The following is a 23465-nucleotide window of genomic DNA, read 5'->3' on the forward strand; positions in this document are numbered from 1 at the left end:
ATATTGGATCGTATCACAAAACAAATCAACGTGCATCTGTATGACATATGAAGTAATCCTTGTACCAAGTGTGAATGAATTCGCTTCAGGCATCTCTGAGATATCTGCGTGAACGGACGGACGGACGGACGCACGCACGCACGCACGCACGCACACACGGACGCACGCACGCACACACGCACGGACATGACCAAACCTATAAGTCCCCCCGGACGGTGTCCGTGGGGACTAATAAGAGTTCAGGAAAGAGATTTCGTCCCAAATGCTAATTTTTACAATGTATGATTTCTATTTCTAAGATTCCAGTCATGAAAACCAGTGTGGACATTGGGTTAACAGAATAATCCGGACGTGAAAGTCTGTTAAACAAAAGAAACAATGAAACCGACAATATCTAAGGTAGAATGCGCTTCAAAGTGAAAGACTTACACTTTTGCTACAACTTTCTGTACGGAAACTTTACATCATTCCTTTTTGAAATCAAGAATAAAAATCTGGGTCCCCCTGGCAAAATTTGGTACAAGAGAAACAAATCATCATATATTTACAGGACACTTGAAATTCAAAATGGCTGCCATCACTGTATTAACTCTATGAGGAAAAATAAAAAATTTTGCTCTTCAAAAAAATAAGCTGGCAGAAACTTTATTTACTTCATGAGTTTCAGAATGAGCCCTCATGAGAGGTGGACCAAAAAGGTGTAAAAGTTTGAGAGTCTGAAGATCTGTCTCAAAGGCACATTCTACCTTAAAGTGTGTATATATTATCTGGAATGGGGCTAGTGGTCACTTTTTGGTATGAAGGGGTGAATTTTGACAACCAGAACATGTTTGCAATATCCATATACTTTAAATGAGACAACACTCGTATTTTTCACAACATCTGAATTAAAGCAGACAGAGGATGGCAACAAATATTTAAAAAAAATTTACTGATCCGATCATTCCTGGCCGTTCAACCTTTCTGTTACAAATCAAAGTTGAAAATAGTTCCTTGCCTGGATGTTTTCTCCATCCGCATCCATCATAAAAATTTTATCCAACTTGGCGTCAGCCCAATACAGCATGTTTGTAGTGCTGTCCAGGGTGAGACCATTGGGCCAACCGATGTTATCCTCAACGAGCACATGGCGGCTGGTTCCATCCATGCCAGCCTTCTCTATCCTTGGTCTCTGGCCCCAGTCACTCCAATACATGTAGCTACATAGTGAAAAACAGTCCATGAATTAAATTGTGATAAAACACTCGTCACAAGTTTATGCATAGGCGGCCCATACATATTGATAATCTTATTATTGAGTTTTTCTCAGTTTTCTCTGTCACTGTCTGTCCCTCTCCTTTTCTTCATGCTCTGACTGATGGTAGTAAATAAAATAAATGACTATATAGCCTAACCTATAGCCTCTTGACTCTTTATTCATTTTACACTCCATTACAAGGACGTATATCTCTCATGCACACATGCTGTAATTGATTAGTCAACACAACTAATTATGCTAATCCGTGGACTTATCAGAGGTTGGTCAACATCGGAAAGATAGTGATGTTAATGACATTTTAGTAACCATTCCTATCTTTCGCGATGTTGACCAACCCGTAAAATCCCTGATAAGTCCACGGATTAGCATAATTAGTTGTGTTGACTAATTAATTACAGCATGTGTGTATGAGAGATATACGTCCTTGTAATGGAGTGTAAAATAAATAAAGAGTCACAGAGGTTAGGTTAGGTTATACAAACCATTTATTTTATTTATTCCGATCATTCAGAGCATGAAGAAAGAAGAGAAAATGATAGAGAAAAGACAGTGAAAAACTCAGTAATACTTATTGGGTCGCCTGTGGTTTACGTGATTGCAAGCTACAATTGTCTGCTTTCTTGAGGGGGGTCAATGAATCTTCTTTCCTGTTCATTTGGTTTTATTGTTATGTTTTGTTTCTGGTGAAATGTGACTCAGGGACAGATATTCAGACTCTCAATTTTTTACAATTCTTTTCTGATCTACCACTCTAAAAATCAAAAATTTTACTTTTCCCCGTAGGAATTAACACCACGATTGCAGCCATTTTGAATTTCAAATATTGATAAATATAAGGAAATTTGTTTCTCCAGTACCAAAATTTTGCACGGTGACCCACGATTTTTATTTTTGATTTGGTAAGAGAATGGTTGAAAGTTTCATTTAGGAAAGTTTGAGCAAAAGTTCAAGACTTTCATTTTGGAGGTGCATACTACCGTAAGTATTTCAAGAGAGCAAACAATGTCACAATACAACCGTCTGCTCTCAAAAAATGACTTTTTTTCCAAACTTTGGTATTGTTGCTTTGGGAATACTGGTACATGGCGGAGAAACCTGTAAAATTTTTGTTGTCTACAAGGATTTCATCGATGTACTACAGGGAAGCCTAGTATCAAGACTGGGGAACAAAAGTAAAAAATTTCTGAGGTCCATGCGCTTCTGTAGTAACAGATGAAAATCATTTTGAGTAGAGAACATATAAAAAACAGCAATAATTGCAAACTGAGAGCATAAACATAATGTAACATACGAATCACATATATTAGGCCTTTACTATTTGTGACCAAGGGACATACATCATATGTTGTCTCTGAAATGATTTGGAGAATATATAATAGATCTCATTACAGTCAAGAGTACAGTTGAGTTTTAACAACAAGGAGTTTTTATTGGCTTTGAAAAATGACGTCAGTAGGTGTTTTGTACGTGAAAGTGTCTGATGTATAGAAAAAGCTTATTTTGAGAAAGGGGTTTGAGAAAGGAATGAGTTGATGGACATCGAATGCAAATACATATCTAGTTTCTATCAAAGATTTTGAATACCATAACAGAAGATTCTCTAAACTTTCATTAGCAGTAAAAGGTCACAGGGTTCCGAACACAACCAGAGAAAATTTGAAATCTTAAGAATGCTGTCCACTGGCAAAAGCCACAGTTAAGGCAGTACTAGCTAAAGTTTGAAAAGGAATACTATGAAATGTAGACTTGCCCTTTATGAGGATCAAGGACAATCGATCTCAGTTCATCGGTGTCTGCATCTATGATTACAGCCATCATGTCGCCGTCCATTGTGCCGACAGCAATGTGCTTAAAAACAGCATCTGTCCAGTATAGCTTCTCATTGATCCAGTCCACTGCCAAGCCATCAGGTGTGTCAAGTCCTTTCATAAAAACAGAAAATATTTGCTTTACGGAGACTAATTTTACCCATAGTCCAGTGTGCCTGCATTGAGCGTTCCACTTGAACCTAATAAGCTTCAAACTCCCAACTGTTGAAATTCAACAACTTGCTGCCTGACAATGGCAAAGTTTATTGTCATTTTAGTTCCATCTGAACATCACAGACGTATTCGATTGCACTGTCTGTGAGCTATAGGTACAATCACAAATTTTGGAATTCCAGCAGTTGAAAGAGTCACACAGGTTCAAGTTGAATGCTGAGAAGCAAATACTGTCATCTGAGTAAAACCTGTGTATCAAATGTAATTGATGTACATGAAAGCCATCCTTAACAAGGTCGAGGAATTTTTGCCCAGATATGTTATAAATCCTGATTAGGAGGTATCAAAGTTGGAAATAATTATCCTCTCTCTCAGGCAAGAATAATCTTCCAAGTCATTTAAAATTGGAATCGAGAAGAATGGTGCACTGAAAAGCATGTTGACAGAAATTTTACAACTGGTTGATCAATTTGTCTACACATGGGACACATGGTAGATTTCCCCAAGGAATCTCCGACTGTACAAATCATAATGAATCATAGGATATTCCCAGTACTTTGGAGTGGATACAAAATTGTGAAATGTCCATAGTTGACCATGTAAAACATGCAGTTTTTCTCATGTTTTTAAAAACTTTGCAAAAATATTATCCATGGGCTGTAACCATTTTCCTTGAGGATTAAAGTGCATGCATTCCTTTCATAGAACAGAAGTTCACTCTCTCTTGTACATGTATGGATGTGATGACCTTGAACCCTAGGCTTCTGACTGCAATTTATCTGTGTGAAAGTCCAGTGAACTTTTTAAAGATCCATTAGCTGTAACTTTGGTCATTTTTTTCATTTTGTTTGTTTCTGTTTATCATCTGCAGTTTCTGGTTTGAATCCCTGAACTATGGAGAAATTCCTAATATTTGGCTCATAAATATACCCTATATGAGTATAATCTGGATTGTCATTGTTTAAATTTTGTATTCAGGTCCGGACTAGAATACATTTATTAGCAATAAAAATGGTCATTTCACATGTACAGGCTGTGTTGGCAAGCAGAACACCAGGCATTGGTCATGATGATCGGATTATTGTAAAATTCTGTGGTTGATACATTGAAACAGAGTAGTGAAAAATTAGTCAACAGTTACAGCTAATCTCCCTTTAAATGAATGACTCTTCATGTAGGTATAGTCCTGCTCACATCAAAATGTCTTTAATAATTTAGAAACAATTTATATGATAGTTCAATATTTTACAGTTGTGACACTGAAATGTACCATTTGTTTCATCCTAATCCTTTTATTATCAAGTTTAGCATGGCCCTCTCATTTCCTAATGCAAAGTAGGGCCTGTACAAAGGTACATGGGGATGACAGACCTACTTACCGACTGAAATGACAGTTTCCACATTGCTACCATCCACCTGACATGACCTGATGACTTCCTCGTTCACATCAGTCCAGAATATTTGTTCAGAGTTTGCGTAAAAACTCAGAGCAACAACATTTTCCAGGTGACTTTGTATTGGGTAGTACTCATTGTGGTGAAAATTTGCCGCACGGATGTCACTGCGTGTTGCAACTATTAATAGTGGTTCTCCATCTGGAACAAATAGGATTGGTTTCTTGTAAGCTATATTATTGTAAACAATAATATGACAAAAGATTCTCATGTGCTAAGGTGAAACATAAACATCAAAATTTGTTATGACTACATGTACACTGTAGCTGTATTTTGTTATGATAACAGGGCTTCCCTGACTGCGCTTCATTCATAGAACTACGGGTATTTGCAATTCTCAATAGCGCCCTCAAAGTCAAGAATGATATTCTCTTTCTCCAAAGTTGCTGTGCAGTTTTAGTTACTTCACGATATATAAATGTGAATTTTTTTTGAAAATATGTACCTTTTCCGGTCAGAAATGGGAAATAGCGCCCTCAAAGTCAAGAATAAAAATGTCTTTCTTCAGGTTGTCATATTGTCATGGAAATCCAGACACTAAGTAAAAGGTAATATTTGTGGTAAATTTGTCTTCACATGGCTATTTCATGACATTAAATTCTGATTTCTCTCCAATGAAAACCATTTTCACAAGGTAGACAGATCAACCAACCTTCAGCTTTGCACCTGCGACCATCAGGTTCTAGTGAGTAGCCATCCACACAGGAACACTTGTAGGATTCCTTTGTGTTATCACAGCGCTGACTGCACAAACCGACAACCTCTAAGCATTCGTTGATATCTGAAATCAAACAACAAAAGAAACTTGCAACTGATATCTGTTCACCCCTATTCCCTGTGAACTTGACCAAATCACCAGGTAGAACAATAAGTTTGAGCCAAACCATGGGCGTGAATGGGTATAAACTACTCAGTAAATAAGAATCAGATCTAGAAGTATATAAACAACAACAAATGTATGTATTACCCTATGTATGTGTATCCAGTATACAGGCAATGCATAGATAGGCTGATACATAACAGACTATAACACAAACACAAGACACAGACAACTTGCTAAACATGGAATGTTTGTCAGAACTTTTGTCAAAAATTTATGAAAAGTGTTAACACACTCAATTTTCTCACATTCCCTCAATCACCCCGGGGGTGCATTCTTCCAAAAGGACACTTGAACACTTTGTAAACGGACGTCTTCATCAAATTACCAGCAATCTGAACCACTCTGTGTACTTGCATGTACACAGACTGAAAATTGCACTCACCTTCACAAGTTCTGTTATCTGGCATTAGTCTGTGACCATGCTGACACAGACAAATTGCTCCAGACGGAGTCATCTGACAGTTTTCACCGCAGTCCTTCTCTTCACACAAATCAAAATCTGTCGGGAGCCATTGCAGTGAAAATACATGTACATGGAGTTACTCTTCATGACAAGACTTGCGAAAGCTTCAAAAAAATCACTCCTGCTTCTTTTGACACAAGTTTAAAACATTTCTATATACTGGCAGTATATTTCACTAATTTTGATGTCTGTACTATAGAGTTGAGTATTCTCTGAACGTTTCAAGGAAATGAAATACAAATCTGTACTCTGAAAAGATTGTTTTGAAATCTTGGCTTGCATTGCATGGCCATTCAATATTGGCTTTATTTCTCGGGCCATGTGAATACTGAGCTATCAACTATCAAATATAGTTAAGAAAAATTTCAATGGTATTGACAACAACAAAATTAATGGTGCGTAGAGCACAACAAAATAGACCATGCTGTCCAGAAGACCAGATGGATGTCAAATTGTACCATGCAATTGCTCATGTGCATATTAATTGCTGAATCAAATACAACACAATCAAAAAAGGCAGTTTCAGCTGCAACTTTATTCTAGGAATTATTTCTATCAATAAGAAAGTTTCTTGTAATTCCGAAGTACTGGAGTTTTCATTTCGGGATATGCAAATTAGTAAGTGTAGCATTACAAACCACAGAGATTGGCTTCATCAGATCTGTCCACACAGTCGTAGTTGCCATCACAGAGCATTGACATATCTATGCAATCACTGCCATCAATACACTGGAAGCCGTTACACTCAGCGGGCTCTACTTTACATTGAAAAAATTCAAAAAAAAAAAGAAAACAACATTGCACAATTGTAACTTTATATCAGAGCTGGACACTGCCTTGCTTGTTCACATTACGGGAAGGCTCCATTAACTTAGGAATACCCTACCGGTACTTCCCTATGAGGATCAATTTCACAGACCTGCCTTTCCTACAATGGCACTACGATGGCACCAGCTGGATTAGATAAACATAACAATGGGACAATCACACCTTGGGGATTAAAAGTTATGTGTTTGTCACCCGAGTTGGTCAGGCAAGGACTCGGGTTTCAGGTACCATGCAAGTTAATGCAGCCTTCCCCTAATGACCTTTACACTCAGAATGTTTTGTTTCTTCCCATAGTTTCAATATGGAGTCAGGTCATTTACTAACTGAACAAAAGGAGTTCGCTGTCGTCAAAATATTTTCTTTGGTCCACATATAGGTCTTGTGTGTTCAAAGATATGCAAGCACCACTAGCCCTTCTTGACCTAGCTTGAAATGGACGCTACAGCTTACGTAACGTCATCAATAACCAACTCCAAGGCAACGCGCACCCTGTCAGCTTATCAGGTGCTTCACACATTTTAACAATCATATAGTGTTTTCTGACTCTTTGTGAAGGTAAACTAAAAAAACTTATAAATGATACAACTGAAATGTTCGATTTCATCGAGAAAAAGTTTCAGATGAGTCACTGATGAATCATTGTTTCAGCAGATTAAGGCAATGGATAGCGATTTAGAAACAGACTCACCACAGCCATGTTCGTCATCACCATCGGGGCAGTCCCTGATACTATCACATACCCAGTCGAGTGGAATGCAGTGACTGCCTGGGCACAGAAACATGCCTGTGCAATTGACCGGCTCTACAAATCAAATAAAAAAAACAATCTCAGTCACCGGGGAAAAAGGACATTCCTTTTTCATTAAAAATCGTTGAAATTCAATTTCTTAATCAACATAATATGTGTTTTGAGACCGCTACAAAACACAGATTATACTAAACTATATATACCACACTCTGTGCCAATTTTAACTGGATCTGCCAGGTACTTGACATCAAGGAGCTTGGACATTCCAGTCAAAAATATTCTGTTGGGTCTTAACAATTATACAATCCCCTGTGCCAATCCACCCCTCCATTATGGATGACACCGCTTTTCTGACAAAAATGAGACAAAGACGGAAATTTTTTTTTAGAATTAAAAAAATATCTAATATAACATTACACTAAAAAATTATACTCCAATATAATCTGTCTAATAGAGATTACTGGTAGTGACCATGGTGAGCACATTGTGGTACATATTAAGGTACAATTTCTACCACGGAAATATAACCTGAAAATGGGTATACATCAAAATATGACATACATATACGTCATAAATAAGAGAGAAATAATTAAAGGTATACTGTCACCTGTTCCAATTTTGGCAGTTACCATGGAAAGAGAAAATCTAACCAATTACAAAGCATTTGCAAGCAAAAGCGAAGTTCCAGAGACCAGAGCAGCGGAAGAAACAAGAGAATGTGTGACAAAGATAGGTGCAGAAATGAAAGAGTGCTTTGGATTTTACTATTCAGGGCTCATAGCAGTAAACACCATAATACATGTACAACTAAAAGCAAGGCAGTCCGGGGAATTACAGTACACAGATTACAAATGCCTACATGTACGGTAAAAACGCAACAGATACATACGGGGGCGACAACGCACGGAATTGTTTATCAGACGACATTCTCGCGAGACAGAGCTGCAATAATTTTCGCTCCGCTGACCTACGCAAAAATCAATCGCTTGACGGGTAGCGCTGAGTTGTTGCCGTAAAGAGGCGTGCAATTACGACGATGATCAGATGAGAGGAAACATCGGACCTAGGCCGTTGAAATTGAGCCACATGCATTTTCATTTGATTAAAAGCACAGACTAAAACAATTTTCATTGCTATGTCGCTGTTTTCACAAGATATTGACCGTTTGATCTTGGAAAGTTGAGTTGCTTTTACGTGCAGCCAACGCATGCCGGTGCGTGACAGACAGTACGTTCACTATGAATGCCTAGCTCTGCATGGCAGGGCTGTGTGTTACCGGCGTTAAACGGCCTCCCACCTCAGCCCCGCAGACTGATATAGGAAAAACCGCTGATGGCTCCTCGGAAATACGGCGGGCAGTTTCTCCGCCAAAACAGCCGATTTTGAGTCCAAATTTTGCATTGATCATCGTTTTCGAGCACACCCACCTCGCCTAGGTACACGATGTGCCCAGCCGCGCTTGTAAACGTGCGGAAACCCTACTTTTCTCTCTCTGTGCGAGCGAAGCGATCGTACCGCCGCCATTGATATTCATTAGCATTCGGGCGAAACAGTATAGCGCCACGTACGGCGAGTATTTAGAGAAAAAGAAAATCAAAAAGCAACAAAAAACAAAGCGAAAGAAAGCTAGAATTATTAATAACTGAACGCAATATGATAGTTGAGCAATGCCAAATGAAAAATAAATAAATAAACAAACAAGAAATGCCCGTAAAACCCGTCCGAGCTGAGCGATGACGTCATAAGCGTGTCGCAATGCATTCTGGGTAATTAAGGTAAAATTTGTGTGTAGCATGTTCTATGGTAGTAATACCGGAAATAGAGAAAGAAAGAAAGAAAGAAAGAAAGAAAGAAAGAAGGAAAGTGAGCAAAAACTAACAGTTCCAGAGCTGGTCTCTGGAACTAATTACAAATTTTTAGCGGATGGCCGCTTTTTAAAAACAACGCCCTAACGTGGGTATTTTGAATACCAAGGATTTGAAGGAACACCCCTTTGACCATATATGGGCATATTTAGATTACAGGTGACTGTATACCTTTAAGTCTAAGGCTACTATCCCCATTTGTGCATTATAAAGTCTGTCTTTCCAATATTTTACCAATATTATACCAATATTTTGGTTATGAAAGGGTTTATGAAAATCTCCAATGTCAGTGATGCAGAGACTAAATTGGTATATCCAAATTGCTGCTTACCACAAGTCTCTGGTTCATCTTCTGCCAGAGGGCAGTCTGATTCACCGTCACACATCCATTCCTTTGGTACACACACTCCAGAGGAGTTACACAGAAACTGAGGATCTTCACAGATGGGCACTTCTGGCGGCAAATCTGAGGGGAGAAGAAATTTGAACCTTGAACGCTGGGAATCAAGTGGATGGTCTCACTGTCACTTTACCCCAGTGTTGGGTTTGCTAAATTCATTATGTGTTCCTAAATTAGTACCACAGCACTGCTAATGTTTCAATGACTTTCGTGGTACAGTTACCAATGGTTGTCGACATGAGTATTGAATTTTTGTTGTTGTTTTTTTTCATAAAAGATACTTCCACATTTACAGGTTAAGCAAACAACATCATTACAGCACAGGTTCCCAGAAATCAGACACTTTAAAAGTAAATTACACAGCTATATAGTAAGCCATACATGTATAGTGTATTCACTTTGTTATCAGTGAGTTACTTCATCTTGAAAGCAATACAGTTTTTCATTCCATTCAACTGCAGATACTTCGTGAATGTGGAGGCCGCATGCACAGTTGCCATAAAGTTTATCTTGGTAAAAGGAATTCAGTCTAGCTGTGGTAAAGGTGCCTAGCTTTGGTGGGTTTGGCTCATTAGATTTGGCGGGTTTGGCTAATTACAGGAAAAAGGTCTGTGTCGAAATGAACGGACAGTAGTAAAGTCCAATCAAGAAATACTGTTTATTTCCAGGCTATTACTTCATAATCAAACAAGTAAACCTAAAATTTTTCAACGCATATGTAAAGTGACAGCCATCTTAAAGGTAGTATGTGCCTCGAAAGTGAAAGATTTTTGGACAGACTTTCCTGAATGACTCTTTCAACAATTCTCTTACCAAAGCAACAATAAATTTTGGGGTCACCGTGCAAAGTTTGGAACTAGCGAAACAAATTGCCCAACATTTGTGATTTCTGAAATTCAAAATGGCTGCCATTCCTGTGTCAACTCTGTGGAGGAAAATTGAAATTTTGGATTTTCAAAAAACTAAAAGGGTGACAGTTTTTCTTTCTCCACGAGCTTTAAAATGAGCCCCCACAAGTGGTATATCAGAAAAGAATTGTAGAAATTTGAGAGTCCGACTATCTGTCCCCGAGGTGCATTCTAACTTAATTTTCTTAATTTTAGGTTAATTTGTGAAGCAAAAAAGAGTAGGCAGTCATTTCAATGGAGTTACATTATATTTTGAACTGACAATAAATTGGCTTTACAGACTCTGCGACTATCATTGCTTAAGTACAACATTACTGTCAGCTAAGTGGTAATGACATTGACTTACCACATCCAAATTCATCAGTATGATCTCCACAGTCATTGTCTCTGTCGCACTGCCACGTCATGGGAATACACATGCCATTCCCACATGTGAACTGTTCTGGTGAGCAGTTGTCAGTTTCTGAAAAGAACAATTAAAATAGTGAAATTGAAAAACATTTTCTGATTGACCAACCGGTATCTTGCATGCACAATAAGACATGGTAGTCTCTGTAGTTGCCTCAACAGTTATAGATACCATTATGTCACCCTACATGACTCTTTTAACCAACTAACCATCCGGAGAGCTCTCCTAAATCTTGGGGTCCAACAGAGCTTGATCAATTAAAAAGTGATTCTGTCTCATCAAGTTTGCACTCCTGTACGACAGGGAAAGGGCAAGAATGATTGAAGTTGTGATTTGGAGTACAGAATGCACACAGCTATTACATTCATGTAGGAGAATTCATCTTGTCTGATGAGAATTCATCTAAATTTGGCAGTTGTAGAAATGTCGCGTTAATTTTTTATTAGCAATGTCAGGTGCTTGACAAAATTTTCTGCCATCACAGCTTCACACAAAAAGAGGCAACTTTTAATCTTGAGCATCTTGTGAATGAATCATTCATTTTATATCACAAAATACTTGTTAGATTTGCAAGAAATTTCTTCTCTGGCAGATAAAAAGCAAAAGAAAAAAGAAAAAAATTACAGTTCAGAAGTCTTTTGAGTAAATTAATGAATTTCTGTAACTTTCTTTTCGGTAACCCAGTCGGTGCAAAAATTCAAATTTCCAAGACATATAGTGAACTTGCTTCTGTCAAAGATATTGTGTCAATTTGGCTTCCTGGCGACCTTTGACCCACACCATACTTCCTGACCCCAAAACTTGTCCCTTCTGTACTAGGAGCCCTGAAGTAGGATGTCAAATGTCAAGTTCAAGTGTTGCTTACCACAGTTTGCTTCGTCCTCTCCATCATCACAGTCAGGTTCATGATCACACACCCAGGTGTTCATGATGCATTTGCCATTGGTACATTGAAACCAGTGGGCATTCACACAGCCACTCTCACCTCCTGGCAGTGTCAAGATATCATCAAACTTATTTAAGGGTAGGTAAGGGACCGTCTCAGATTGTCGCAGAAGTTCAAGAAACAAAATTTCTTCGTTTAGATCAAAACCCCCTCCCCTTAACGAAACTTCAAAAGTGCGAAATGTTCATGTCTGCCTGAGAGTACAATGTTGCATTTTGCTATAGCTACTAAAGACGTATTCCCCTTGCCACATTACAATTAAAGTAAACGATCAGATTTGAGTACTAACAGGGCATTTTACCGCATAAAAGTTTCATTTTATTTTACTTTCCCTTTTTGCATCTCTTGTGCTGTTCTTTGTCTTTGTGAACACGCAATTTGTACTTGGTAGGGGCGGTAAATATGCGAAAAACTTTGACAAGGGGGCCCAGGCATGTTCAATCATATTAAAACGACTATGACCAGGTGCATAACAAGTGAGAATAAAGACATCTAGTGGTTAGAGCAGACGCTTATAAATAGCACATTTTTAAAAAAATGATACTTTTTGTCTTTGTATAATTTGATGAATGAAATGTTTAGGATACAATGTTCCTATCGGTAAATTGTGTTTGGGGCACAAACGAGATGGAAACAGTTACAAATTTGTTGGCACGAGTGTGCAGTTTTTCTTTAATTTAAAATAAACACACGAAAACTTGTGATCACAAAATAAAAGTGCGAAAGTGAAGTTCACTAATTGAATGGAGGTCAAACCCCCTCCCCCCTAAACGAATAAATTTCGCTTTTTGAACTTCTGCGACAATCTGAGACGGTCCCTAACGCACCTCGAAAATGAAAGACCTAAACTTTTGCTCAAACTTTCCTCAAGCAAACTTTCAACCAATTCTCTTTCAAAATCAAGAATAAAATTTGAGGTCTCAGCACAAATTTTGGTGGTAGAGAAACAAATGACCCAATATTTGAAATTCAAAATGGCCGCTATGCCTGTGTTATCTCTGTATGGGGAAATAAAATTCACAATTTTTACAAAACTAAGCTAGTGAAAACTTTATTTACAACAAGAGCTCCGAAATGAGCGGGCCACAAGTGGCAGGCAAATAGATTATTTTTAAAGTTAAGAAGTCAAAATATCTGTCCCCGAGATGCATTCTACCTTAACCCTTTCACCCCCAGTTCCCTGTATACAGGTCCAACTTTACCATAGAAAACAATGGATTTGGGACAAATCATGGTGGTGAAAGGGTTAAAAAGAGAACTCATCATATTGAAATTTCAGTAACCTGTCTTATAATGTGCACATGCATCTGAAGGGAAAAGCTTTTTTTTTCTCAATAATGAGACAGCAGTTCACTCGATAGATCTTATGGGATACATATGTAGATGGGATCATGGAAATATTCCTTCTTCAAAAAAAACAAAAAAGCATCTTGAATGTTAACCCTTATTCTACAGAGTTCACAGGTCATCATCGGGTCAAGTTGGGTAAAATTAATGAAGCATGACATGTCCTATATATGCTGTATTTTAACAAAGACCTGAACATTTGCAGGCCCATGCAGACATGAATTTATTGACTAATAAACCTGCTGCCAAGTAGCTGAAACTTTGTAGACATAAAAGTTTGACCCTTTTCCTGCCAGACAGTATCACTTCCCCATAACCAACTCAATGAAAAGCGGTATTGAGCCAAAACCATACATATTTCCACCCATTTGGCTTGGTCTGTTCCAACAGCTCTAAGTCCATACAAATCGTATTTCCAGTATCTGTGATTTCAGAGGCCTTCAAATGTTCAAATTTTTGTAATAATGCACCCAATGGGACGTATACTGTGCTTCACTGGTTTTCAAAAAACTTGACCTGAGGGAGAAATAAACGTGAACTTGGCAGGAAAAGGGTTAAGGTCAACACCACCTTTTTTTACCGACTTGGCAGATGGGGAAGTGACGGGTCTGGCAGGATGAAAGTTACCACAGCTTACCACAATCTACTTCATCAGATCCATCGTGGCAATCTGGATCACCATCACATTTCCATCTTACAGAAATGCAAGGCCCACCATCACACTGGAATTCTCGTGGAGAGCAAGTAATATTACCTGAAGACAGAGTATGATACAGGCAAGGTATACAGCACTGGTATTATTCAACAGTTATTCAATTAGTTGACACCAAGACCAGGAAGAATAATTAAACTCTTCCTCGGAATCACAGCTTCTACTCTAGCCAATTTGGAAACTTTTATGAAACTGCTGCAAAATATATACTTCTGATTTTAGTGCTGAAGGAGAAGTTTGTTTTCTTCTGCAAACATTAGGAAATGCTCAGAATAAGTTCCATCAACACTGCTTATATATGATATAATACTTCTATTATTGTGGACTGTTTGTAAAATCTTGACACCAAGTCATTAATAACAATGAATAAATGGGAAGTTTTTCCAGTTCACAATCAATTTAAACAGAAAATTTCACTCACCCCTCTACAGCTTTGCCAATAAAAGCCCAAGGAACAATGTGAGTTTTAAAGTACCATCCTGTGCTTATGCAAAGTCATTTTTCTTGGCATAATTACAACACTTACATGTTTCTTCATCAGAGCCATCACCACAGTCATCATCCTGATCACAAACCCAGTTTTCAGGAATGCATTTGCCAGTCTTGCAGTGGAAAGCATTCGAAGCACAGCTACTGCCTGTTAAAAAAATATGATGGGACTAATTTCATCTCACACATTTCTCAAAGAAAATTTCTGAACACTGGATCTAAAATTGCTGATCACATCCCAAATTGAAAGAATTTTACTGAAGAACACACCTTTAATCACTGGATTTTTTTATATACATCAATATCATTATTACATAGGCTGACTAATGCACAGATACAAGAACTTGAACACTAATCATGATGCATCATTTTTCACAATAACTTTCATGCTTGATACCTAGGGTATACTTAATGATTTGTGACAAGCTATAATTGGGGGGTGACTGTGATTATTGCCACTGTTCACCATGACTAATCTCTGATTGATGTGTTTGTCAGCTGGAGTAGTTGGAACTTACGGCACATTTCTTCATCGGAGCCATCATGGCAGTCCTCCATGGCATCACATTTCCAGTCTTTGGGAATGCACTGACCATTTCTGCAGTGGAATTCACCATCCATGCACGTCTTCTCCTCTGTGTAATACAACAACAATATGCTATATGTGTAACATATTTGTGAACACTACTGTTGGGAAGATTGAAAACAGCACTGACGAGGAATTTGGTCAAAAAAGCCTTCAGGTAGTATGCACATCGAAAGTGAAAGACTTAAACTTTTGCTCAAACTTTCCTTTCAGCCCTTCTCTTACTAAATCAAGAATAAAAATTGGGGGTCACACTGTGCAAATTTGGTCCTAGAGAAACAAATAACCAAATATTTACCAATATTTAAAATTCAAAATGGCCACCATCACTGTTAACTCTAAAAGAAAAATAAAATTTTTGATTTTCGAAAATTAAGCCGGTGGAAAGTTTCTTGCACCAAGAGCTTTAACCCTTTCACCACTATGTTTGTCCCAAATCCATTGTTTTCTATGGTAAAGTTGGACCTGTATACGGGGAACTGGGGTGAAAGGGTTAAATGAACCCCTACAAGTGGTAGATCAGAAAAGAATTGTAAAAGTTTGAGAGTTCGAATATCTGTCCCCGAGGTGCATTCTACCTTAATAACAAGTAGTGTTTTGAGCAGTGAAGCATAGACCCTTTGTGCATTCAGCGGTTGGGTTTTGTTGATATAAGAATTATTATTCTCAACTGTACATTGGCACACTTCTCACCTGTACACCTGTTTTCCTTGTAGTGAAACCCTGTTGGACATCCGCAAACTGGTCCACTTGTTGTTGGAAGGCACATGCCACCATGGCAGGACTTACTGAAGTCATCTTCTCTGCTGCAGGCACTAGTCTCTGTGAGGGACAAAATGGTTGACATGAAAATTAATATTCTACTATTTAAAAGTATCACTGACAAGATCATAAAATTAATGTCCCATGTATTCTTCAATCAACACATCGACAACAATTATGACACTGGAAAGAAATTGTGAAAATATGCAACATTGACATTATGATGTATTCTGAAATGCTAGAAACTGTGTAAGTCTTCATGTGGAACAATCAAAGTTGGATGTTTTCAACTATCAACCCTTTTACACAATGGTTTGGCCCAAACCTATGGTTATTGTTAAGGAGTGTTGACCCGTTTAGAGGTAATTGCGGGGTGTCAAGAGAAGACTGCTGTATGGAGTTTTCATGCTGTTACTGCAAACTTGAGATTATTACATTTATGTTTTACATTCAACTCCTCACGCTTGCTAACAAATATTTACACTCTACCTCTTAAAATTTCAATATTTCGGTTCAGCCCAAATTTGACAGGGTGGCTGGACCTGAACACAATAAAATAGGAATTTGCAGCTGAGAAGACCAGCAAAGCTTTGGCAATTTATCTGTCAGAAGCACTACCTTTCACAACTGGCTCCATAAATACCCTGACATCATACGCCCCATTCACATCAACTTTAACCATGTTCTCCTGGTTGCCAAAGAACTCCGATTCTTTCAGACTGTAGAGTTGACTGAGGGCGCTGTCCGTCCAGATGACAGTGTTCTCATAGACTGCGACTCCAAACGGATTGGTCAGACTTTCAGTCAATGTGTACCTGCCAAGGAAAGTTGACAAATATCTCACTACAAGTAAAAGTTTCTTTCAGTTGATTCTGACAGACTATACCAGCATATTCCTCCTTCTACCAGGCTCCTCAGACAAACCATAGAAATACATACCACTTAAGAGACGGAGGAATATTCAATCTAAAAGAAAATTTCGCTTTCTACCTTGTTTGAATTATTTTTCCTTCATCCAAAGTTATATCAAACTACCGGCCACTTGGAAATGAACTTCCCTGATGAAGAAAAAAGTCGGGGTGATGTACATGTACAGTGATGCCTCCTTTTCCTTCATTTGTGAAATACTCAATTCAATCATTACTTAGCTAGTTTTACTCCAGATCTGAAACATAGACAGGGGTGTTGATGGACAACGCACCGCACTGATTTGTGTTTGATGTGTATGATCTATCCAAGGACAGCAAATGTTACATTGCAGAGCTTTGTCCTGTACTGTCAGACAACTTTCGACTTTTAAAAGAGCTAGGTGTTAAATTGAGTCAACAAAATGCATTCTGTATTTCATTAGAAGAGACAAATGAATCCCATCAGGTCAATCCATGAATGAAATTTGGGACAAAACAACCAGGCCAAATAACCTCACAATGCTCTGTTATCATAGGAAATTCCATTCATAGTAATACAAAGAATGACAAAATATTGTAAAACCTATTTTGTTTTTAGTATGTGTACATGATTTTCCATGCTTGGATGACATATCACCAAGTTTATACCTTTGGCTCCCATCAATGCCTGCCATTTCTAAAGTATGTAGCTTTGCATCGGTCCAAACCAGACGTCTCGTCTTCTTGTCAAGTGCGATGTGATTTGGCCAGCCAAGGTCAGAGTCTAAAATGACCGTTCTTTCAGAGCCATCCATTGCAGCCCTCTCTATCTTAGATTTCGTACCCCAGTCAGTCCAGAACATCAATCTGTGATGCAGGCAATATTAGTTTGAGTGTATTTAGAAATGTTCAAGTTCCGTTATGTGGAATTTGTTCTTCTTTCTCGGCAGTCATGTTTTCAGTTTTGTAAGCCAGTTGTAATTTTAAGGTACTTTATCAATTGTTATTCTGCATAAGTATGATTCTTTGTGAAATATACCCCCCCCCCCTCCACCCAATCTGTTCCTTTACAAACTATTTTACTTGAATTCAAATCCAAGGGCTACAACATTCTGTCAGTATTTTGCAATTTGTTTCATACACCTGTCGCTACAGGACCTTACATCCTGATACTTCTGGTGTTATGCAGAATTCAAAATTCAACATTTTACTTGAAGACAAATGCTACCTTTTCCCTAAAAAATACACAATCTCTGTAGGTTACAACTGTGCAATTCAGTACAAAATTTACTGAATATCACACTGTTGGATTCTATACAAACATAATTACCAGCCAGTTAGGTCATGTAAGGATTATAAAAATGGATAATTGTTACTTAAAGTTCAAGGATTTTCCAGGACTTCTAGCAATTTTTAAGAACATTTTGAGGTCCAAAATACCATTTCAAGAGCTCATTTTTACAACACATCACTTTTTATACAATTTCAGTAATAACTTTTACGATATTACTACTGATTGTCTCGCCATCTTTTTTGAAACTATGGATGGATTATCAATTTTCAAAGACTTTCCACGACTCAATTTCATTTTTAAGTACTTTTCCAAGACTTTCCAGGAGGTTTTAAAATTCAAAGAATTTCAAGGACTTGCCAGGAATGCAGGAGAGCCTGTAACTGGCAACTATGCAAATGATAACAGTCTGTTATGCACCTCGAAAGTAAAAGACTTAAACTTTTGCTCCAACTTTCTTAAACGAAACTTTCAACCATTCTCTTGCCAAATCAACAATAAAAAATTGGGGGTCACCGTGCAAAGTTCAGAACTAGCGAAACAAATTGCCCAACATTTTGCAATTTCAAAATGGCCGCCATCCCAGTGTTAACTCTATGGGATTAATTAACCCTTTCACCACCATGGTTCCACCCAAACCATTGTTATCAATGGTGATCTTGGACCTGTATACAGGGAACTGGGGGTGAAAGGGTTAAATTTTGGAGCTTCAAAAAACTAAGATGGTGAAAGTTTTTCTTTGTCCAAGAGCTTTAAAATGAGCCCCCACAAGTGGTAGATCAGAAAAGAATTGTAGAAATTTGAGTCCGATTGTCTGTCCCCGAGATGCATTCTACCTTAACCCTTTCACCCCCAGTTCCCTGTGTAGAGGTCCAACTTTACCATAGAAAACAATGGATTTGGGACAAACCATGGTGGTGAAAGGGTTAAAAGTAGGATTCTGAAATTCTTTTTTAAGATTATTTACCCTTCTTCAGGAAACAAAGCCAATCCTCTGGGCATTTCTACTTCATCTTTGACCAATGTTCTCCTAACACTGCCATCACCACTGATAACTTCAATGACCCTTCTGCCAAGATCTGTCCAGTAGATGAGACCCGTGCTCTGGTCAACTCTCACAGTTTCTGCCGAAGTCAACTCACCCTGCACCAAGGTGCGTAGGTGTGTGCCATTGAGGGCACTGCACTCCAGGTGACCTGGTGGAAAAAGTATGAATGACAAAACTTCTGAGGCTGGTGAATATTGACTCACTGGTAGCTCAAAACGTGCAGCTACTTTTCATACAGAATAAGGCGACAGTTAATTGGTACACACACACAAACACTGACCTTGAGCTTGACATGCACTTCTGTGATTAGTATGAATGACTTTAACGTCCATCAAAGTGTCCATGAAACTGTAAAATCTACTGCATGTTTCTATGTAAACACGAATTTAAATTATCCTGATGGAATATTTGGTGAATCAAGGTCAACTGCATGATGAACAACACAAAACATTTTTATTTTTTTTGAAGGAAACTTATCAGGTAAGAGTTGGAAAAATATTGTTTTAACGCTTTGAGTGCCAAAGTCTATTTTTGTCCCTTTTAAAAAACATAATCCCCAGGCAATTTTACTCAGATTTTTACCAAAATTTTGAGACAAAACTGTAGCAAATGAAATGTGATGTCCATTTGGTCCAAAATTATCAAAAACTTACAGAAAAAATTCATAAAAATTGGTAAAATTTTGCACTAAAACTTTGGCGGGAGAAAATTACAGCACTCAAAGGATAAAAGTAGATTTTACAGTAACAAGATAGACAAGGTAGTATGCAAAATGATCGAATATGGCTGTTTCATAGGATGTCAAATTGGATGCTCATAGCAATCTTACACTTGTTGGACTGTAATAAAGTATTTTTTTTATCCATTACCTGTTCCAAGGTCAATCCAGTACAACAATCCTCTTTGCCAGTCAATATCCAGGGACATTATTTTGGAGAGGCCAATGTCAACTTCTAATTCTTGTCGCTGACCCGTTGACATTTCCAATGTGTAAAACGATGAACGATTTGCATATATGACAGACAAACCTGATGGACATTCATGTAAAAAGAAAAACATTGTCAAAACAGTGTGAGAAAAATGTATATACTGTTTCTTATGACATAGATTTTAGACATAAGCCAGTATATTGAGAGTTTCAGTTTAATTTTTCAGGTCTTCAACGCAATGCTGACCTTCAGAAAATTTTACAGGATTTTGCAAAAACAAAGTTTGGGCTTGGTTTGGAAAGGATTGGGCAAATTAAGTTACCAGAAATGAGTATTTTTCCTGAACCATTTAATTCACCATTTAATTGTTGTACCTTTTGGATTTACAGATTGCAATTTAGTATGGTTCAATATCAAAATACAACAGAATGTTCTAAATACTGCTTCTAGGGTATTTTAATAGGTATTGGAATTTGATGGGCTTTTAAGTATAAACAGGGTAACCACAGACAAATAGAACATGTGCTCATAGAATAAAATCTTTTATGAGCCCTACAGATTACTCATGGTGTTACCACATGGAAACTTTACCAACACATTACCATTAAAAAGAGTATACATATACACTGATTTATATTTCACTGCTGTTCACAATTGTAAATTTACATTATTCGATTTGATGAAGAGGGTCGTACTTTGAGTCCGTAAGGCTGCATTAACTTGCATGGTACCTGAAACCAGAGTCCTTGCCTGACCAACTCGGGTGACAAACAGAAGACTTTTAATCCCCAAGGTGTGAATGTTCCATTGTTATGTTTATCTAATCCAGCTGGTGCCATTGTAGTGCCATTGTAGGAAAGGCAGGTCTGTGATATTGATCCTCTAGGGAAGTCGGGTATTCCTAAGTTAATGGAGCTTTCCCGTAATGCAAGCCCTAACAATGAGAAAATCACTTTCCATTTGAAGAGTGTGATTCATTACCATCACTGCCACAGCCTGACATACACACTTGACACTATAGCCGCATTGACGCCACAAAAATCATCCTGGACGAGAAACAACATTCAAAATCCATCCAAATTCACCTGTGCAAGTTGCACCATCTGAATTCAAGTACTGATCGTCTGGGCAGGAGCACACATGACCTCTGCTGACCAATGGTGATAGAAGACAGAAATGACTGCACATAGCTGCTCCACCTTTGTAACATACATCTGAAGAAAAACAAAACCAGTTTCTTTGTAATGCCTACAAACCTTGCTATGTATGTTTTTTAAAATTTACATAGAATTTGGGAAACAGTACATTCAAACCTAAAACTGCTTGCTTCTGTAGTACCTGCTTGTCCATGATGAAGTTCATTTTGTTTTATCTATCAAGTTGTGTGCAGAGCACAGATTTACAAATGAAGCAGTTTAATCTTTTCATCAAATTTCCATAAAGATTTACAAACTGAAACTATTGCTATCACACACTTACATGATATTGCATCAACCTGATTTCAAAAAGCACACCGAAAAGGGCTCTAAAATGAACTCCTACAAGGGGTAGTCCAGAACAGTATAAAAAAAATTGTATGCCTGAATATCTGTCCCCGAGGCACATACTATATATACCTTCCATGGGAGGTTGTCTCATTGGATGGAAGACCTTCACATCAGTTGGCAACCAGGATGTTACCAGTGTCTCATCATTCATACCAGTGAATTTATTAGCAGAGTGAATGCTGTGGGATTGCAAATCAGTCCAGTACAGGGAATCTTCAAAGACAGTCACAGCAAACGGATGACCCATTTCAGCGTCTCTCACTCTCCGGCGGTCATTGCCAGACAGGTCACATGAGTCAATCACCTGTCAGCATACAGATTAAGTTAAAAGAATGAAAAATTGTCAATAGAGGGCGATGTATAGAATTAGGTTTGATGGAAGAAGAATTAAAAGCACTGAGCCGATGCGTGTTCAGTAAGGAATAGTAAATTGTATATCCACTTCCCACCATAAAAAAACTGAGACTTTGTTAAAATCATGTTAAAATGAACAGAGTAATTTTAAAATATAGAGATGAACTGCTTCCACAGACATACACCTTTATGAACATATGTCAATGCTTTAATCTATACTCCCAAATAAAAATAGGAAAGTTCAATATGTGATCTGAAAATCTGCATGAAAAAACACTTCTCCATTGTTTTCAGGTGACAAATCTTGATAAAAGCAAAAAAATACAAAAAAGGGCAATATAGCCAACCAGAAAAATACTATTGAAAACTGCTAAAATATTATCAAAAACTTTGAAACTTTGCAAAGAATAGTATTAAGCCAGAAAAATATTATTGTAGCAAATGGCCAAGATATTATAGAAAACTTTGAAATAAACTTTTTTATCAAACAGGGAAATGTGTGTACTATGACAGTGCTTTCAGCTGAAACACTGCAAGACAAAAACTATTGACACATCCAACCTGTATGTTGCCATCAATCCAAAAGAGTCTACTGGTTGAATAATCAATTGTGAGTCCATTGGGCCAATGAATTTCCTTCCTGATTAAGATCTCTCTTCTGCTCCCATCCATTCCAGCTTTTTCAATCTTTGGTATTAAGCCCCAGTCAGTCCAATACATGTATCTACAATAAATCACCATTCATGAAAAAATCAAGTGACTGCAGTATGATTTTACTTATCCTATCAAAGTGTAGATTTTTAGTTAATCTTTTACAGGTTTGTAATTTTCCATTTTTTATGCCATTGGCTTTCCATAAAATCTTTCCTTTTGTGTCTGTTTTGCTTTGTTATTGTTTTATGATATACTTAGTGCCTTCACATCAAATTTGCTTGCTGTTGATCCTCTTCAAAAAATGAAAAGAATCAATAAATGAATGAATAAATAAATAACTAATTGAATTACATCAATGTATGAATGAAAGGAATAAATGAATGAATGAATGAATGAATGGAGACATCAATGAGTGTTGTATATGAATGAATGAATCAATGAGAGTAATAAATCAATGAAATGAATAACCAATGAACAAGTAAATGAAAGAATAGAATAAATCAATGATTGACAGGAATCTTTATAATTAAATGACCAATTCCTTACCCATGCTTGGGATCTAACACAATAGCTCTTGGTTCATCTATATCAGAGTTGATGAGAACTTTACGAGTACCATCTAAGATTGCCACCAACACCTGCCCTGGTTTGGCAGTTGTCACATACAACTGCTTGCCAACCCAGTCAAAGGCAAGTCCTTCAATTGTTCCCAGAT

The 23465-nt window shown here is 37.6% G+C and overlaps 1 protein-coding gene across 1 annotated transcript in view; it reads right to left on the reverse strand.

The window, feature by feature from the left end:
• LOC139114451 (low-density lipoprotein receptor-related protein 4-like) overlaps positions 1 to 23465 on the reverse strand; it is a 67878-nt gene extending 44413 nt beyond the window's left edge. The window contains exons 1-22 of the mRNA XM_070676199.1: positions 23297 to 23465; positions 22658 to 22820; positions 21812 to 22046; positions 21281 to 21409; positions 20136 to 20294; positions 19186 to 19414; positions 17597 to 17794; positions 16659 to 16855; positions 15972 to 16100; positions 15211 to 15327; positions 14730 to 14840; positions 14129 to 14245; positions 12064 to 12186; positions 11136 to 11252; positions 9813 to 9947; positions 7557 to 7670; positions 6679 to 6795; positions 5960 to 6076; positions 5347 to 5475; positions 4620 to 4835; positions 3009 to 3180; positions 998 to 1199 (exon numbers count right to left, since the gene is read on the reverse strand). Of these exons, the coding sequence (XP_070532300.1) occupies positions 998 to 1199; positions 3009 to 3180; positions 4620 to 4835; positions 5347 to 5475; positions 5960 to 6076; positions 6679 to 6795; positions 7557 to 7670; positions 9813 to 9947; positions 11136 to 11252; positions 12064 to 12186; positions 14129 to 14245; positions 14730 to 14840; positions 15211 to 15327; positions 15972 to 16100; positions 16659 to 16855; positions 17597 to 17794; positions 19186 to 19414; positions 20136 to 20294; positions 21281 to 21409; positions 21812 to 22046; positions 22658 to 22816 (3222 nt within the window). The 5' untranslated portion in view covers positions 22817 to 22820; positions 23297 to 23465. The remainder of the gene's footprint in view (positions 1 to 997; positions 1200 to 3008; positions 3181 to 4619; positions 4836 to 5346; positions 5476 to 5959; positions 6077 to 6678; positions 6796 to 7556; positions 7671 to 9812; positions 9948 to 11135; positions 11253 to 12063; positions 12187 to 14128; positions 14246 to 14729; positions 14841 to 15210; positions 15328 to 15971; positions 16101 to 16658; positions 16856 to 17596; positions 17795 to 19185; positions 19415 to 20135; positions 20295 to 21280; positions 21410 to 21811; positions 22047 to 22657; positions 22821 to 23296) is intronic.

Source organism: Ptychodera flava, chromosome 16 (genome assembly GCF_041260155.1).
Source record: "Ptychodera flava strain L36383 chromosome 16, AS_Pfla_20210202, whole genome shotgun sequence".
NCBI classification, from domain to species: Eukaryota; Metazoa; Hemichordata; class Enteropneusta; family Ptychoderidae; genus Ptychodera; species Ptychodera flava.